Source organism: Mixophyes fleayi, chromosome 5, assembly GCF_038048845.1.
Source record: "Mixophyes fleayi isolate aMixFle1 chromosome 5, aMixFle1.hap1, whole genome shotgun sequence".
In the NCBI taxonomy this organism is placed as follows: domain Eukaryota; kingdom Metazoa; phylum Chordata; class Amphibia; order Anura; family Limnodynastidae; genus Mixophyes; species Mixophyes fleayi.
The window spans coordinates 22,166,545-22,185,733 of NC_134406.1; the positions used below are offsets into that span (position 1 = coordinate 22,166,545).

At 40.8% G+C, this 19,189-nt stretch overlaps 1 protein-coding gene across 2 annotated transcripts in view; it reads right to left on the reverse strand.

Moving 5' to 3' along the window:
* VPS50 (VPS50 subunit of EARP/GARPII complex) overlaps window positions 1-19,189 on the reverse strand; it is a 183,385-nt gene that overhangs the window by 137,111 nt on the left and 27,085 nt on the right. For both annotated transcript variants that reach the window (XM_075211803.1, XM_075211804.1), the window contains exons 3-4: window positions 12,120-12,242; window positions 9,613-9,684 (exon numbers count right to left, since the gene is read on the reverse strand). In XM_075211803.1, the coding sequence (XP_075067904.1) occupies window positions 9,613-9,684; window positions 12,120-12,242 (195 nt within the window). The remainder of the gene's footprint in view (window positions 1-9,612; window positions 9,685-12,119; window positions 12,243-19,189) is intronic.

Consider the following 19,189-nt stretch of genomic DNA (forward strand, 5'->3'; position numbering starts at 1 on the left):
GGTCGCCCCTATCGCACAGCCCTAGTTACGGCTCTGCTTACAGAACTCCCAACAAGCCACTATCACAAAAAAATAAATTGCTCTGCAGTACAAGCTAGGAAACACTTGTGAAAACCACAAAATTCTACTTACGAAGAAGCTCAATAAAATAAAGAAGTTGATTTATGTGAATGTAAAAAAAAGTATGATTTTTATTCTATTTATTATACATATGTCAAGTTAGTGACAACAAAAATGAACAATGAACGGTACAAATGGAACGTAGCGCAAATAAGAAAATACAAGCACTGTATGACATATTAATTCAATTTAGTAAAATGTTACAGAGCACGCAGCGTCTTTCCAATCTGTATGCATGTCTTGTCCTATTTTCAAATACAAGACTCAATTTACTAACTTTGCAGAAATAAAGAAAATCATTTAGAAACAGCCGTCTCTGCGATAATCCGATCACGGAGTGGTGGAATAAATGGCAGAAAATGCTTTCCTTTTAGATTTCCCAGAAAATGTATTCACACGGGACAATTATATTTATTGGCAGCTTTGCATTATACATGACAATCTTATAGACAACATGCTACTATTGCATCCCTGTTCTCATGACTTCCAAGCTTAACATCGTGTATCTGTCAGATGACATTAAGGAAAAATTCATTCTGACATCCAAAGCCATCATAATTAATTCATACTACACTTATACTTAATATACAGAAGTCTAAAAGAAGATCGCTAGAAGGAACTGTTCAGGGAAAATAGGTCAGTAACACTATATAGAGTTTCAATCAATCATATCATAAGGATTTGATACGAAAGAAAGAAATGTGAGGCATTCGCTGTTAAGAAAATTAAGAATATACTTGTATATTTTATAGTATAAAGTTATAATCAAGATAATGCTTCTAGTTTGAGCCTTTCCAATGCACGGATGCGGCATAGTACAAAATGGGCAAAGACGTTGGTAACTAAAGAATTAATACAGATTTTCTAGATAACCGCAAGTAAGGAAAGAAGCCTTATAGGTTATGTGGATATTGCACTTAACAATATGCAACAATTATTACTTGTTAATTGTATTTATTTGAGTCTCTCCATGGCTGCAGATACTAAAAAGATAATCCTCATACTTGCCGATGGCTAGACAGGGAAGAGATACATATAAGACGATCTCTTCCCGTACTCCGATAACTGTTCCCCATCATTACACACCACTTATCATTTATTTATATAGTGCCAGCAAAATCCGTAGTGCTTTACGATTGGGGACAAACACAGTAATAAAACAATACTGGGTAATACAGACAGAGGTAAGAGGGCCCTGCTCGCAAGCTTACAATATATGGGACAATGGGAGTCGGACACATACTGCATTTCAGTCCATCACGATCACAAAGTTAAAAAGTGATTTGTGAGCTATATGATCCAGTCATACAGCAGTGTTGGTCAGGGGGTTGTTGTCTTGTGTGAATTGTATAGAGAGTGGTAATAGGGTAACCTAGTGCGGTTAAGAAAGTGGTTGAGGAATATTATAATTTTGCCTGAAGAGGTGGGTTTTCAGAGAATGCTTGAAGGTTTGTAGACCAGAAGAATGTCTTATTGTGCAAGGGAGAGAATTCCATAGAGTGGGTGCAGCTCGAAAAAAAAACCATTTGGGCATAATAACCATAATAAATGTAGTAGTAGTAATAATAATTTATAATAAAGTGAAAAAAGAGGCAGGAAATAAGCTGCCATGGACAGGTAATAAATGTCGCATTTCCATATTATCCCTCCATGAAAGCAGATACTAAAGAGGCTATACCAAGGTTAAATCCACTTCTGGGTTGTGCTAACTGCATAATTTTACTAAACATTGTAGACTTTATGTAGAGAACTCAATCCTGACTCTCTACATAAATCCTCTGTTGTGGTCTGTGCCTTCTCTGCCCATGAAGTAGTTATGGATCTAGTAGATTGGGCTTTCAGAATATCTGGGGGCTTTTCCTCTCCTACATTGTAGCTTTAACAATACAACCCCTAAGCTCCTTCTGGTAATACAATTTTATTAGTCTGCCTCAATGATTTTGTCATACCTATATATTGTAAGTATTCATACTAAATATAAGATGTCCAAACATCTTCCCTTAGGGCCTTTAGGTTTGGGGTAAATGGAGGCAAGTACTAGTCCCTGATTAGTAGGACATTTAGAAACAACTTTTAGTAAGAACTGAGGATTTGTTTTCAAGACCACTTTTTCTCTAAGTAAAGTTCATGGTACAAGAGTGCATGACGTTCTCCAATCCTCTGGTCCACAGTGACCGCCACAAGGAAGAGCACTTTGTGTGCTGCCCACCTAGGGGAAACTTCCAGTAGGGGTTCAAATGGATCCTCTGTTACAACATTAAGGACCAAGTTCAGATTCCAAGGAGATACCACAGGTTTGATCTGAGTGCTAGTATACTTAACTGCATGCAGAAATCTTTCCATAATTTTGTCTTGTGCCACGCTTGCTCCTTAAAAGAAGCTTAGTGCGGAAATGTGAACTTGAGGAGAATTGGGAGCTAGGCCTTTATCTAACAATTCAAGAATTAAGGCTCTCTGTGCTGAAGCTGTACTTTGCCGTTTACATGGCAGCAGAAGGAAATGGTTTTTCAGATTATATTATAATGTACTGAAGCGGTAGGTTTCCTGGACTCTAGGAAGTATTAATGGTGCCCCCTGACAATACCTTGTTTCTTAAAATTAGCCTCTCGACCTCCACGCTCTCAGACACAGACTCTGGGGTTTGGGTGATTTGCTGGACCTTACAATAGGTCTGGTCTGACAGGCATCAGACAGAGCTCTTCTACTGCCATATTTAGTGTCCTCCTTCAATTGCTTTATCTTTGTTAGTAGTTTCGTGTTGGAATCAGTGGAGGAAATACATACATCTGACTTCCCATGGCCTTTCTTGTGCCTTGTCATAGCATCCAGGTTCTCTACTGTTGGAACATATTTTCGCTGAGAAGAAATGGGACACATTAGTATTTGATTTTGTGGCCAAGATATCTATTTGAGGTTTCCCGAATTTGTCCACTGTGAAGTGGAAAATATCCTGATTTAGTTCTCATTCTCCTGAATGTACCGGTATCTGGTTTCTGCTCAGAGAGTTTGCAACCAAATTGTCCTTTCCAGCAACATGAAATTCAGATATTGAGGGTACTTTTTGTTCTGCCCGTTGAAGTACCTTTGTTACTTTTATCAACATTAACCAATTCCTTGTGCCTTCTTAATGGTTGATGAAAGACCCCACTGTCCTGTTGAGACAGTAAAAAAAGTAGGTATAGGAGAATAATGTGGCTGGAACGCTTGAATCCCCTGCCAGACCTCCCTTATCTGCAGTACATTTTAATGTAGATATTTCTTACCCATTCCCTGGGTTACTTCTCCCCTAAGTTAGGCCCCAAATCTATCTTGCTCATGTCTGTGATGAGACAAAAGATAATTTGATTTCTTTCCAGGTAGATTGCCAATGTCTGAGGAACTGCTTGGCTGCTGCTGTCGCGTATTCCTCTGTCCACGTGACCTGTTTTATGTTTACATTCTGAAATTATATTCACTGTCCATAACATTCCCAGTACCGCCATGTAAGCTTTTATAGAAGGCCATCTTTGTATTGCCATTTTTTGGACTGCTGGACTTATTTTATCTATTCTCTGTTGAGTCCATGAAACTGATCCTCATTTTGAGTCAATATCTGTTGCCAGAAATGGTCTTTTTGTGGATGGGATTATAGGACTTCTCTCAATTTAGAATCCAACCAGAATTTTTGAGGGTCGCAATAAACTGTGCTGTGTGCTTGTGGACCTGCAGCCGTGACTTTCCTTTCACCATTATCTAGGTAAGGAAACAGGTAAATTGCTTGCAGGTTTGCTATTACTATTACAGAAACCTTGGTAAAATCACATGGGGTCGTGGATAGTTCAAAGGGGAGGATTGTGAGCCAGGAGTGCTGGATTAAGAAGCTGAAGCTGAGGGATCCCTGATGGGCTTTAAAACAGGGATATGCAAATAAGAGTCCACTAAACCTATGGAGGTCATGAAGTCACCTAGTTCTATGGCCGCTAGAATATACCTTAAGGACCATCCAATATTCCATGGTTTGATTAATCTAATGATATACCAGGAATCTTAGACACTCCTGAAACCCCCTTAACCGTTTCTCGTAAGGAACATACTGGAATAAACACCTGTCTGGCTTTCTGATAAGAGGACCTTTGAGGTTACTTTGTTCTTCAAGAGTATGATCAGGCTTCCTTCCTTCACCCTACTCCGGGGGCCTGAGAGACTAAAAATATCTCTGCTTAATACTGCCGTGAATTCCACTGAATAGTTGCTTGTATGTTGAACCCACAAGTCCCTAGTTGCTTAGGCCCAAATTACATTGAACAGAACAAGCCTTTCTGGTATTCGGTCCACTGACCCCCTACAGCCCTTCCCACCCCCCTTATCTCATTATACAGAGTGTTTAGGCTGTGTCATTCCATAAGCACAAGATTTTAGTCTAGTGTGGCCTCCTTGGATTTCTTTGCTATACACTCTACCTTTATTGTATGCTTTGGCTTCTCTAAAACTGGTTCTAATGGCTTCTGAAAGCTCATCCTGCTCCTCCTTCCTTGTGGTAAAAGCTTTGAGCTCCCTTCTGCCAGCTCCTGAAACGTAGCATCTAATTTCTACCTGATAAGAAAACTCCGCTTGAAAAGGAAGAGTAGCTAAGTGATTCTTAGCTTGGAAATCTGCATTAAAGGGTTTAAGCCACAGAGCTCTTCTTATCATTACAGCCAGAGATATGGTTCTGGCTGAAAGACTAATGGAATGTTTAGAGGCCCCAGAGAAAATCCATAGCTGTGTGCCTCTTTTTCATCATTCTTAACAGCAGAAAACGATTAACACCTTCCTGAATTTCAGACTCAGGTTTCCCATCCAAACTCTGAGGGCCTAATTAATTGGCCACAAGTTGCTGTAGTAGCATCACACATTGCGAGCTACAATTAGAGAAGTTTCCATTACCGTAATTGGTGATTTGCGCGCATAAACACAGCCGGCAAGGCTACTAAGGAACGTCGAGGCACATAGAATCTATCTATTTAGGCCATAGATACTGCTGGATGCTGTTTGGCTTTTTCAGACCATATGCACTTCTAGCCACAGGATCTCCGAGACGGCCCCAATCATCAAATGAGATGATAGTTCTGCTGAAAGGCGCAGCAACTGCTTCATCAATTTTTGGGTCCATGTTTGTCCATCTGGTTCCTTGAAAGGATATATCTTATTAAGATGTTAAAAGTTACCTTGGCCTTTTTGACTGGTAATAATCATTTATTTATATAGCGTCAGCAAATTCTGTAGCGCTTTACAATTGTGGACAACCACAATAATATACAATACTGGGCAATACAGACAAGAGGTAAGAGGGCCCTGATCGCAAGCTTACAATCTAAGGGACAATGAGAGTTTGATACATGAGGTTAAGTCTACATATTGCATTTCAGTCCAGCCAGATTGCAATGGTAAAAGTGATTTGTATGCTACATGATCCAGTCACACAGCAATGATGATCAGGATGTCAGAGGGTTGTTGTCTTGTGGAAATTGTGCAAAGGGTGGTAATAGGGTAACGTAGTGAGATTAAGAGGGTGGTTGAGGAATATTATAAGGGTCATTCCACATCAGATCACCCAAAAAAACATAAAATGTCCACCACCCATCTCAGATTTTTTTAGATTTTTTTTTTTTAGCTGAGAGGATGTCAAAACAACTATTTCTGCCAAATATCTCGACTGTCTGACAATTAGTTGATTAAATATTGATTTTTCAATTTATTAAATAAATTACTAATCGAGGCTTCTTTATCCAGTTTATTTGAAGCATCAAGGGTGTTTATTAAGGAATCACCACAAAATTCGGACCCCTAAGGTAACTCTTCCAAAAATCCAAACTAAATTACTTTATTTGCCTCATGTTTTGCGTTACGGCAAAAATGCACGTTTTTCGAATAGAATTAAAAACGCTAGGTTCAATTGACATTAGGGATCCCACTTTTTGGGGGGTGTTTGAAACAGAGTACCCAGCTGATTTTTTGGTGTGGTAGTAATGTATACCTTTTTTATAGTGGAGAAGAAAAATAATGAAGTTGATGTTCGAGTCCTTAACTGAAGTTGAGTCAACAATCTCATTATTTTTCCCTTGTTTGGAACTTGTTGTAACGGTCTGTAATTTTCCTTAAAGTGTCAGCAGACAGTGTATACTGCCTTCCAGTACTTCCTTAGATAGTAGGCACTTCTGTTACACAGAGGACGTGAATAAAAGGAACAAAACACTTATCTCTTGAAGGCCAGGACAGCACATTTGTTGATTGGTTTCGTTTCATTAAGTGTATCAGCACATCTTGTTCCTCCTCATTACAGTGAATGATATACCCAATGTACCAGATGTTATCATACACTGCTGCTATGTATATTCCAGGTTGCAGATCACTTTTGTCCACATTTTTTGTGACTGTGGTCATAGTGACACTAATTTTGGTTCCTCCAGTCTTTGTCGCCTGATGACAAATCGATATATGTGTAGCTCATCATTACTAATAGGCCAGAATCTGTGATGAGAACGTGTTCCTGCCACAGTATTTGCTGTTTCTAGACGGCTATGCAGCTTGGTTTTGCAGTCTTGTATTTCGTTTTGCGACACGTAAACAAACTTTATGCCATGTACATTTTCATTTGCCCAGGTCCAAAGGCGTCAAGATGTGATGGATTTACACTGCTTGCAGACTGGTGCGTGTGGCTAGACGTTTAACTGTCCCTCCAATGCCATCACATGGACTCTTACCATGAGATGTGGCAAAAAAGTTCATTCTGTTTGAATGTTGAAGTCATCCTTATTGAAGCATAAGTTAAAAAAGTTTTTGCAGTTCTTTTGTGAGACAAGAAAGGATTACAGCATGTTTTCTGAAATTCTTCATATCTTAGCAGCAGAAGCTTTTCATGATGGTAGCAGACTGAGATTTCAGGATCATTGGTTACTGCATTTGAAACTTCAGTCCTCAGAATCAAAAGTTATTTTTCTTCATCTGTAAAGTGGTCCCAGCTATGTAATCCAATGGTTGATGAGTAATTAGTAATATGGCAGTCGGTATTTAAAAGACTACCAAATGAGCAGCTGCCATGATTGACTCTTTCTGTGTCTCCCTCTCTCTTTCTCTAGAAAGTTTCAATTTTGGTCTCTCTAAAGGGAATCCCCTTCCCATCAGTTTCTGTTTGTTTCATTTCCTGTATGGGAGTTTTATCCCATTGCCTCAGTTTAGTTCACTTTTTTGGCATTTAATTATGGGTGAACATAAAATATTCTTCCAGACTTCAATAATTGGCCTTCAATGTCCTGCAACACAGAGGTAGCAGACTATTCCACAATATTCAGCGTTTTCCTCATAGATTTGATAAAACAGCCAATGATATCAGTATTGACAGGTAAATATCTTCTCTAACATCCTTCTTTGATTTCTTGCTTGTGAACGAGTCCTTAGTTAATACAGAAGGTTCTAAAAGATGTAGACTTAGTTGAGATCTGGAACATTTTAACGATTAGAGGAATGTCTGTCTGTTTTGAATTTCAACAGTTCTGCACACTGTTCAGAAGGTCTGGGCTCTTGTACTTTGTCTTTTTTTTCTCTTAGACATTGCTTATTGATACATAACCAATTTTTTTTAGTCGTTTTCACTTTATCCAATCTCTGCAGATTAGACATAGAATTTAAACAAAAATTAAAAAAAAAAAAAAAAGAGAGAAAATGAGAACATTTTAACCTGGGAAAAACTTTTTTTGTTTGGATAAAAGTGGAAAAATGTTTGCTTTAGGACGTACCCTGTAGAAGTACTGCCGGGCTTGTTTTGCATCTGTTCGTTCAGTTTTCTCCAACATGACTGTTTATGGCATGAAAAAATGATCTCAGACAATGTTTTTTAATCTGGAGCGTTCAGGATAAGTCTACACTCCCGTCTCCAATACGGCATGTCAACATCCTTGCGGTCCAGCATGCAAAGGGGTTACAAATTTTCCCAGGAACATCAGCCCACACGTATGGTCCTAGGAGGACTGTACGCGTGTAGGGGGCCGCCACTTGCTCAAACAAGAAAGCAAAACAAATCGTAGCTAGCGACTACCAGCCTACAGCTAAACAAGAGTGGCGCAGTCAGCAGTTTGCTTCTGGTGCAAATTTCTGTCCTGTTTAGCCTTCAGCAAGTATGGGCATTAATACTTTGGTATCTGCTACCATAGTGGGGACAGAATTTAAGGAGCCCCGAGTATGAACCCTCTATGGGTAATATTTTTATTATTAGAAACAAACTAAAAACCAATAGTGAGAACTAGTCAAGCTCCTCAATCAAAATGTTTGTCAACCACCGCACTGTTAGTACAACACACCAAGTGACCACAGTCCAAAGAAAGTAAATCCCGTTATAAAATCCAAAACAGAACAGTCCCAATCAGAATGCAATTATCCAGATAATTGGCTCAGTTCTTAGTTTGGACCCTGGAGATTCTACACTCGCAGGTGTTAGTATGGCAGGTGTTAGTATGGCAGGTGTTAGTATGGCAGGTGTTAAACTGTTAATATTGCAGTACAACGTTTAACCTTTATACAGTTACAATCTATTTACATTCTCACCGACCCCTTTGCTGAGCACAAATCATTAAGCAATTGAGATATTTGTATGTACAGCGAAATCATATTGTTAGCAAGCAGCACACAGACATTAGTAGCTCAACTGTACCGCATATAACCGGCAACCAGGTGGAGATAACAATATTCTGTCTGCATGCAAACCGCAGCCTGGACACAGTACAGAATGTGTCTGGTAGTATGATCCAGAAGTGTGGTTCTCTCTTTATAATCAGTCCCTAACGCGTTTCTCCACAGACATTGACAAAAATGTTGGTTGGGGTAGAAAAATGGTAATTCTTTTTGCTTTCCTCCATATTGTCATTAAAAATAAAATGGTATAAATTCCAAAATATATCACTTTTAATTAAAAGTGGAACTGGTCTTAATGCTAAATTTTAATAAAAAAAATGTGTTTATACCTTATACCTTTATGGTTCATATCTGAGAATTTCAATTTTGGGATACGTGGTCCTTTAAGTGTTAACAAGAGCAATGACTATGTGTAAAACAATCTTTACAGGAATCCTCCAAAACCTGAGGTCTGATTGATCTCTCAATATTCTGCTAAGAGTACAGTCTTTTTCCTGAAAGCCTCTTATTATTTCATATTGAATTAACGAAAAAGAATTCAAAAGGTTCTCTGATCTAAGGAGTCTCTCGGGCCGATAGATTCTGGTATTGTTTGAGATGTAAATTGCCGAGTATCCATTAATGAGTGAAAATAAAGCCAAGTGTGCTTTTACACTGCCACTGAGATCCTCTACAAGCTTTCATTGACAGCGTTGCATTCGTTGTGGCATCTTCTCTTCTCGCTACTCAATTTAAAGCCCAACAGGATTATTTTATGTCTAAGAATAACTCGCCTTTAACCCCTGATGTAAGTAGTGTAGAAACTTGTGTGAATTACAGAAGAGGAAAGACAGAGTAAATACTCACAGCAGCCTGTTGTCTCTTAAGTTTGTCTCTGTATTCCTCAATCTCCTGCAGAGTGAGAACTGGAGGCAGCCTCTGCTCAGGGGAAGGAAGAGAAAACATTATATTACTGACAGAAACACTAAACAAAATGTATAGTAAAATTATATTCATGATCTGGCCTTATCCCAGTTTGGTGGGTCATCCAACCGCTCTAATGGTCCAGCAGTGCAATCCTGCTAAAGTACTCCTTTCTCAAACAAGGGCCTCCACCATGAAGTTTCCATTCACGCGAGTTGGAAGCCTACGGAGGAGGGGCACTGACAACACTGCTGCTAGCCTGAATCAAAGCAAGGGTTGGCAGGAGAAGAATTACAGTGCTGGACTATCGGAGTGTTCGGAAGACCCGGTGTATCGGCAAGAAAAATTGCGTCATGAACTCTGTCTAAAGCTATTTTTTGGGTCAGTTACAATTTTTTTTTTTATTAGAAATTCAAAAAAAAAAAAAGAAAAAAAGAGTAGGTTCCTTTAATCAATATTTTACCTACATGCAGTTTAACCAAGGTATTGGTAAATAAAAGTTCTTAGATCATTCCTTTTTCTATAATTCCAGTTTCTATACTTATGCAAATGTAGTTAAGATAAATGTGTGAAACAATCTCCATTAACAACTAATGTTCTTTTTAAGCAGGCTCTAATTTTGGAATTAAAAAACCTTAATCAAAAAATAAAATACATGGCTTCCCGACATGATGCAATTTTGTGTAGATACATGGGAGGTTTAATATAATGTGCAGCCTGTGCAATTTAATGTAACGTGGTATGTTCCAATATATTGGCATTTTAAAAATAAAATCTGTCAAAGAAAAGTGTAACCCCGTCACTGTGTGCAGTGTTGAGGTGCACAATTTAGGCCGTGCACCTCCTTCTCAGCCCTGACTAGCTCTTGGCGTGGATGTAGATGACCAGGGGGTCCCGCACTTGCAGGTTCTTTTTACACAGTCTCTGTGAAGATGCTGGGACAGAGGTGAAGTAACTAGATGGTGCAGTGCAAGCAGATTTCTCAATAATGTGGGCGTCAGACAATCTCTATATTACAAAATAAACCTTTTATTTACAATCCTTCTTCACTCCAGCACATTCTTAAACTGTTGCAATGATAAATATGTACAGTTCCTATATACATCTCCTGTCTCCTCTTGCACAATTCTTAAGGGCTACATGGAGAGAAAATCAATGGGGCAGTCACATCCAAAATGGTGGCTCTCTAGCTCACCCTCATCTCTCTCACAGCAGTGTTCACTAACCCTTCCTCTGCAGGGGTAATATCTCTCTCCCGTCCTCTTGGAGGGGGTATCATCTCTATCCCATGCTCTGAGGGGGGGGGGTACTATCTATCTCCCATGATCTGAGGGGCGGGAGGGTAATATCTCTTCCGTGCTCTGAGGGGGGCGGATAATATCTCTCTCCCGCCTCTGCGTGGGGTAATATATCTCAGTTGGACGCTGACAGACGCTCCCTGCGTGCTGCTCCTCTCCATCATCCTGTCACTTTCGGAGGTAATTTATTCCTGATATCTGCCCCATGTCACTGGTATTCTGCCAGTGTTGTTGTACTATGGCCCCTAGGTGGCCCCAGCTCCCCAGATTATAAGGGAGGTCCCAGGACCTCCTCCATCTGTCCTGGGCCCCTGGCTCTCCCTCTCTGCCTGATTCCAATCCCCTCAGCTCATTCCCAGTGTGTCTCCTCTGGGTCCTAGTGCCAGGCACACACTCCGTCCCTGCGAGGTATGAACAACACCAGAGGGGGTGTTCTAAATCTATACCTCCAGCACAGGCTTAAATCTGGGATTATATACGGCAACCACTAACCAGAATCTCAATGATCCCACCACAAACTACAAGGCAACAACTGAGCCCAAGACATGGAGACTCCCTGTGTCTCACATCCAGCTGCCGTATTATTATTATTGATTCTTGTGACATTATCGCAATTGGGGTCGTGCTTTATTTCATTATTAGAACTTAAAATTAGACTATGTAAAAATGTAATAATTACTCTTTTTGAAGTTAAGAGATCAAATGCAAACAGAGACTCTAGATTTTACAAAGTAGACCTAGGGTTGAACTTAAATAAATGAAGGGTACAAATTGCAGATCTAAATCCTTACCTCTCAAATGTTCAGATTTGTGGACCCTGGAGGGGGCGTGGCTTACAAGAAAGCAGATTAAAGATTTGCCAGGAAGTGGGAGTGGTTATCAGGAAAGGGGGAGTGACTAAGCAAAGATTGAATGAACTGGAGGCTTTGCTTGTGCAGATTGGGGGATGGGGCTTTTTTTTCCCCTGACCTTGGCTGGATAAAATGTTGGGAGTTATGTAAATATATTCTATATAAAATGTCAAACATAAATAATAATAAAAAAGAAACTAAGGCCCGCGATAAACTGCAATTCCTCACCTTTAACAATAAATCAGTATATATTTATATAATATTTTACAATTCAGTTATTATTATAACTAATGTTGCTCACCTCAAGTTCATATTTAACTATATCAAGAGAGTCATTTGAAAAATAAATCTCTCCAACGCTGTTGATCAGCTCCTGTTGAGCTTGAGGATCAGTCGCCTGCTCCCGAAATTCTCGCTGCTCCTCCTTTAAAGATAAATTAAATAATTAAGGAAGTGGTACTGTGCAGCTGTCCGTTCACACAGAATATGAAAAGATACTGAGAATTACCTTCATTATACAATACAATAAAACTAGTGTTGTACAACTGTCTATAAACACAAAATATCAACAGATACTAACAGATTTACTCTACATGACAGTTTTTAAAATTAACCATTTTTATTTTTTAGACACAAAAAAGGAGCACGTTATAATCATATATAATAAAATATAATCAAGACTAATCCACAATCTTAAAATGGCTATTATATTGTAAAATAGATTTACGAATTAAAACAGATTCTATCCCCACTGAATACTTCCCCAACCCCAGGACGCCGGTCTAGAATTAGAATAAATGAGCCCACAACAACATTTGGCACTTCAGACATAACATTTAACGCTAGGATTCAATATCACCACTAGCATAATACCCGTTATTATAATCTTTTATTTATATTACATAGATGGGAAATGATACAAACAAACTACATACAATCATATGAAATCAAATGAGGTTACAATCTTAGAATGCATGGGCAGCCCGCAGAGCTTACATTTAAGGCCCACCAGTCGGCTGCTCCTGAGATTATCCAAACGTGGGTAGACGACATCCGCGTTATGTGACAACCTCTGCACATTGCAGGGAGGTCACGCGGCATACCCGGAGGGAGTAGCGAGTGCCCTGTGCTCTCCATCCTTCCTCTCTGCGTCCCTTTGAGGCCGCTGGACCACATGCGGTCCTCCAGCTACTTCATGTTGCCCATCACTAATCACAGAGATATGGGGAACACTTGCCCCATAAGGTATGCCCATAGCCAATTTTGCTATAGGAAACCCCAGTTATGATTTTACTGTAGTTTATGATGCTGGAATTTGTAGTAATAATGCTGATCAGTGGCAGGAACTAAACCTAATTGCTCCTGTCAAGTGAACTGGGCAGTGGAGTTTTCTCCAGTTGCCAAGGTGCCATTATTGTTGCCATGACCACTGGGATTTATCCATCCCTCATTTTAGCACAGTTATTAGGAATGTATCCATATTATCCTTTATCATCACAGCAAGTGTTTCAAACATACAAACTATCTTTATTGTGTGTACCACATCCCTCCTTAATGCTACCTGCATACATTAAGGATCAAGAATCATTCTAGTTGCTATACAACAACTATTCATTTGCATAAGCTTCTGCAGCTATTAGAATCTTTATATTTAGAAAAGCAATGTCTTGCAGAAAATAGAGGCCTGTGACTGAGCTACAAGGATTGCAATTTTCACCAGATATAATAAGACCACAGAGCATGACCACCAGATGTGCTGGAAAAATATTACAGCCTGCAAACAGTAAGGGGGTACATCTGGGTAAATAGGAGCAATATTAGCTGGTGTATGGGAAGTTATGTGCAGAATTCTAGAAGCCTGCATGTTAAAATGAAAGTGAAGTCAGAATGTATTCCTAATTATTTATAATATATATATATATATATATATATATATATATATACACATACACACACACACACATATATATATATATATATATAGACACACACACAAACATATATTGTACTATGGTCAGCAGTACAAAGGAAGGAGCACTTTAAGAAGGATAGCGCGTGAACAGGTAGATTTTAAGCTGAAAACAATTTTTCACAAAAATAAATAAATGTAAGCCGTACAATTTTTTTAAGAAGTTATTTATTCCATTAGAATTTACTAATTCACTATAATTTTGAACTTTATCATTATCAAAGAAACAAAGTGTGGTCAGCACTGCTGTATATACATCAACATACTTGCCAACTCTCCCGGACTTCGTGGGCAAAATTTGGTTCAAACGCCATGATTCACCGGGAATCACGGCGTTTGGCCCCTCCCCCTCTGTAAAATGACGCGGTTTGCGTCATTACGTTACACAGCCAAAATGACGCGATTTTTTGAGCACCGCCCCCTGGCAGCTCCCGGGAAGACAAATCTAAAATGTTGGCAAGTATGCATCAATATATACCAACATCTGTCAGATCACACTTCTTTTATACAGAAAGAATAAATATAGTTTAAGACTAGTTAGACTAATTAGAGAAGTTATAATATACTGGCCAATTTATTTGCAACACAAGATGCTTCTTTCACATATGTTGCATTACCTACCTGTTGCAATATGAATATATATATTTTATATGTGACACATAAAAAGGTCTAGGCTAGGCCACACATTTGCTGTTGCTTAGACACTAAAATTATGATGTAAAATCCCAGAATTGCTTGTGGGAAATCACAATCTGCAGACAGAAGTGATTCATGAGGGTCCTCAACACTTTCAGAGGCAGAACTATAACTAATTGAGCAGTGATGGCTGTAAAACAGTTATTCAAAGGGATTCTTCTCTTGTTTGATTGCAATCTCAATTCATTGTCACCCAGCTAATAGAGCAAGAAGGTAGAATGGCATATCCCAATGATCTGACAAGCAGTACTCCACAGTCAGTCATTCCTTCACCCTTCCTAATATACAATCAGTTAGAACGTGGATTTCAGATACATCCTCTTTTTTATTTCTTTTTATGCAACGCAGCACCTCACAAAAATGTTTAACAAAATAAAGCAGAACGTATTTTTATTTTACTACAAAAATATTTCACTTCCATTATAGAGTATAGTTTTAGGCATAGGTTTTTTGTTTTTTTTTACTTTTACCTTAAATGTAAAAAATAGGATTTTTGTACTCGCCGTAAAATTCCTTTCTGGTAGTCCATTGGGAGACATTGCTATACATAGGGGTATAGTAGGCGGTACCAAGAGTCCAGGCGCTTAAACAGTTAAGTCTGTGAGTATAACTCCACCCCTGCTATGCCCCTCCCACAGGAAGGATATTCATGTTTATGTCTAACAAAGCCCGAAGGAGGTCAACTAGGTTAGCTAACCACAACAACACAGTCAACCGTACAACTTTCAGAGCAAGGGTGGACGTACAATGTCCCCCAATGGACTACGAGAAAGGGATTTTACGGTGAGTACAAAAATCCCATTTTCTCATACGCCCAATTGGGGGGACACTGCTATACATAGGGGACCTACCAAAGCTGCCCCCTAAGGGACGGACTGCTCTGACATGGCTGCACGCAGAACCCTACGGCCAAAGCTGGCATCTTGTTATGCAAAGCTTTGTACCCTATAGAATTTTACAAACGTGTAAACAGATGTCCACATAGCAGCACGGCACAGCTGTTCAGCAGAAGCTCCGTGACGCACCGCCCAGGACGCACCCACAGCCTTAGCGGAATGAGCCGACAAACCTCCTGCCAATGGTCTATCCAACATCGAGTAAGCCAGCCTGATGGTGGAAGTAACTCGAGCCAAAGAGACCCTAGAAGCAGGCCAACCTCTTTTCTTCTCGTCATAAAGCACAAAAAGATCTATGGTTTTGCGCAAACCAGCTCATGGTTTGCGCATAACACCTAATAATCCTCACTACATCTAAAAGCAACAAAGACTGAACACGTGATCTAGAACTTTGAGGAAAGGCAGGGACAATAATTTTCTGATTTTAATGAAAACGGGAAACAACCTTAGGGACAAATGAGGGCCTGGTGCGAAGCACTGCCCTGTCTTCATAAAAAATAAAAGGGGGGGCAAGATAAAGCACCCAATTGCGAAATTCAGCATGGTGAAGACACCGCCAAATGAAAAGCCACCTTTCAAGTCAGGAAACGAAGCTCCGCAGACTGTAAAGGCTCAAAAGGATCTTTAATCAAAGACTGGAGAACAAAATTCAAGTCCCACGGCTTTACAGGATGAACAAATGGAGGCAAAATATTAAGCGCCCCCTGTAAGAAAGTATGAACTTCCGGGATGGAGGCCAGTTTACGCTGGAAATAGATGGACAATGCTGAAACCTGCGAATTCGACGAGGCTAAGCGCAACTCCTTGTCCAAACCAGCTTGAATAAAGGCCAGCAACCTAGAGAGCTTGAAACGGGTAGTGTGAAAGCGATTTTATTCACACCATAAAACATAAGTCTTTCATGTTCTGTAATAATTGGCTGCTGATGAAGGCTCCCTGGGCTTCATCATAGTCTTAACTACCTTAGTAGAAAAACCCTTGACCTTCACAATCATGGTCTCAATAGCAACGCCGTTAAAGTCAGCCTACCTAACGAGTGGCACCGCAGAGTACCCTGAGTGATTAAGTCTGGCCTGAGAGGTAATCTGAACGGAGGATCTACTAGCGTTCTTAGCAGATCTGAGTGCCAGGCTCGGTGCGGCCACTCCGGAGCCGCAAAGATGGCTTTCACCCGTTCCCTCTTGAGTACCTTCGGGATCATAGGAACGGGAGGGAATAAGTAAACAAAGCGAAACGACAAGGAATCACTAGAGCATCCACGAATCCCGCTGCGGGGTCCCTGGTCTTTGAGCAAAAGAGAGGTACTTTGAAGTTCAACCGCAAGGCATCAGATCTATTTCTGGACAACCCCAGCATTGAACCAAGAGATCGAAGACTTCTGGATGAAGGGACCATTTTCCCGGATGAACTGTGTTTCAGCTGAGATAATCGGCTTCCCAGTTGTCTACACCTAGAATGAATATTGCCGATATAATTGGAATGCGTTTCTCTGCCCACAGCATTATCCTGGTCGCTTCGCTCATGGCCCTGCATGTGCCTCCCTGATGATTGAGGTACGCTACTGCCGTCGCATTGTCCGACTGGACCATGATCGGCTTTCCGTGAAGAAACACCTGAGCTTGTACCAGAACCCTGTATATAGCTTGCAGCTCCAACACGTTTATAGGAAGAGCTGACTCCAACGGGTCCCACTGACCCTGGAATCTGAGGGTTGCATGAGTCCTCCCCAACCTGACTGACTTGCGTCTGTTGTGACTACCGCCCAATCCCAGGTCTGAAGAGATTGTCCCCGGGAGAGATGTGACTTGAGCAGCCACCAAGTGAGGGACAGGCGGACCAATGATACAATGATCTGCCTGTCCAGATGTAAGTGAGAGCCTGACCACTTGCGCAGGATTTCCCACTGCAGAACCCGTGAATGGAATTGAGCATAAGGCACTGCTTCGAAGACTGACACCATTGTCCCCAGCAGCCTCATGCATCGCAGCAGGGACACCTGATGCTTGCTTAAAAGATCTCTGATCTTGGACTGGAGTGATAGCTTCTTGACCTCTGGGAGTAACACTCTCTGACACCTGGTGTCGAAATCTAATCCTAAAAACCACATCTTCTGCGATGTGATTAGAGATGACTTTGACAGGTTGAATATCCAACCATGCTCCTCTAAGAAGGATCTGGTCAACTGAATGTGCTGTAACAGGATCTGAGCAGATGGAGCCTTCAATAGAAGGTCATCCAAGTAAGGAATAATCGTGACACCCTGGGAGCGGAGAAGGGCCCCATTACTGCCATCACCTTTGTAAATACCCTCGGAGCGGTCTCTAGACTGAAGGGTAACGCTCTGAATTGGAAATGATTTTCATTTACTGCAAAACTTAGTAAACGCTGATGGCCCTGCCAAATAGGAATCTTCAGGTAAGCGTACCTTACATCTATGGAAGCTAAAAACTATCCATGTTCCATAGCCGCAATCAATGATCTGAGAGATTCCATTTTGAACCTGCTGACTCTGACCTGTAGGTTTAAGGTCTTTAAATTTAATATAGGTCTGAAAGAGCCATCCAGCTTTGAGACTAGGAAAAGATTTGAGTAAAACCCCAAATCTCTTTCCGGTGACGGAACTGGAATGATGACTCCGGCGTCCAGCAAATTCTGGATTGCTATCTGCAGGACTACGAATACAGCAGGCTGGAAGCCCCGTGGGGAAAAACCGACATTGAGGAAACTGAAGCAAGTCTATGATGTACCTCCTCGTGACAATGCCCCTGATCCATGGGTCTAATGAGGATACCAGCCACCTGTCCCAAAAATGCAGAAGATGTGTCCCCACCACAGCTCTGTGTATGGAGGTCATGTCATGCTGAGGCCGACTGTTGGTTTAGGATATCCCCCAGGGAATCCTCTAGATCTCTGGAAGGGCCGAAACCTAGGCTGTCTAGTCCTGATTTGAGAGACAGGAAAAAAGGGCTCTTGCCTCCCGTAGATTCCGGAATTAGCGGGTCTAATGTAGCTCCAAAGAGGGAGATGCCATCAAAAGGAACTGCCTCCAAGGTGCGTTTGGAATCCGCGTCCACGGACCAAGAACACAACCATAGAGAACGTCTTGCTGCTATGACCAATGCAGAGAGCCTGGCCACGAGAGAAGTGACATCCAATGAAGCCTGTCCTACAAACTCCAAAGCTTCTCTAATATGATCGGAGAGCACCATTAATTCGTCACTAGGGGCTCCATCCCAGAGACCATTTGACAACTGCTCTGTCCATGCCTGGATAGCCTTATTGACCCAGGCTGTGGACATGGCCGGCCTAAATATACTACCAACTGCTCCATAAGCCAACCTAAGCAAAAGAAATAATCACATTTTTTGTCTGTGGCATCCTTTAAGGGAAACAACTCCCTCAACTGGTAAAATGGTTATTCTAGTCAACCTGGCTATGGAAGGGTCCACCCTTGGAAGTACCTCCCATTTGTCATACTCTTAAGCTGGAAGAGGGTAGAGAGTTTTAAATTTCACTGGCCCGGTAAAAGACCGATCAGGCTTTTTCCAGGCATCAGAAATTATTTCCATTAATTGAGGAAATAGAGGAATGGAAATTCATCTGTCTATCTGTCTTTTAAACAGAGAAAAAAAAACAGCCTCCCGGGATACCTCCGGGTTGGTGAAGCCTAAAGTCTGATGCACTTCCAACACCAGGTCCTCTACACCCTGCACTCTGGATAAATCTTCCACACTGCCCGAATACTCCACCCCCGAATTTCGGTGAACCTCACCTTCTTCTTCTGATGAAACCTCTGATGTGGACATTAAA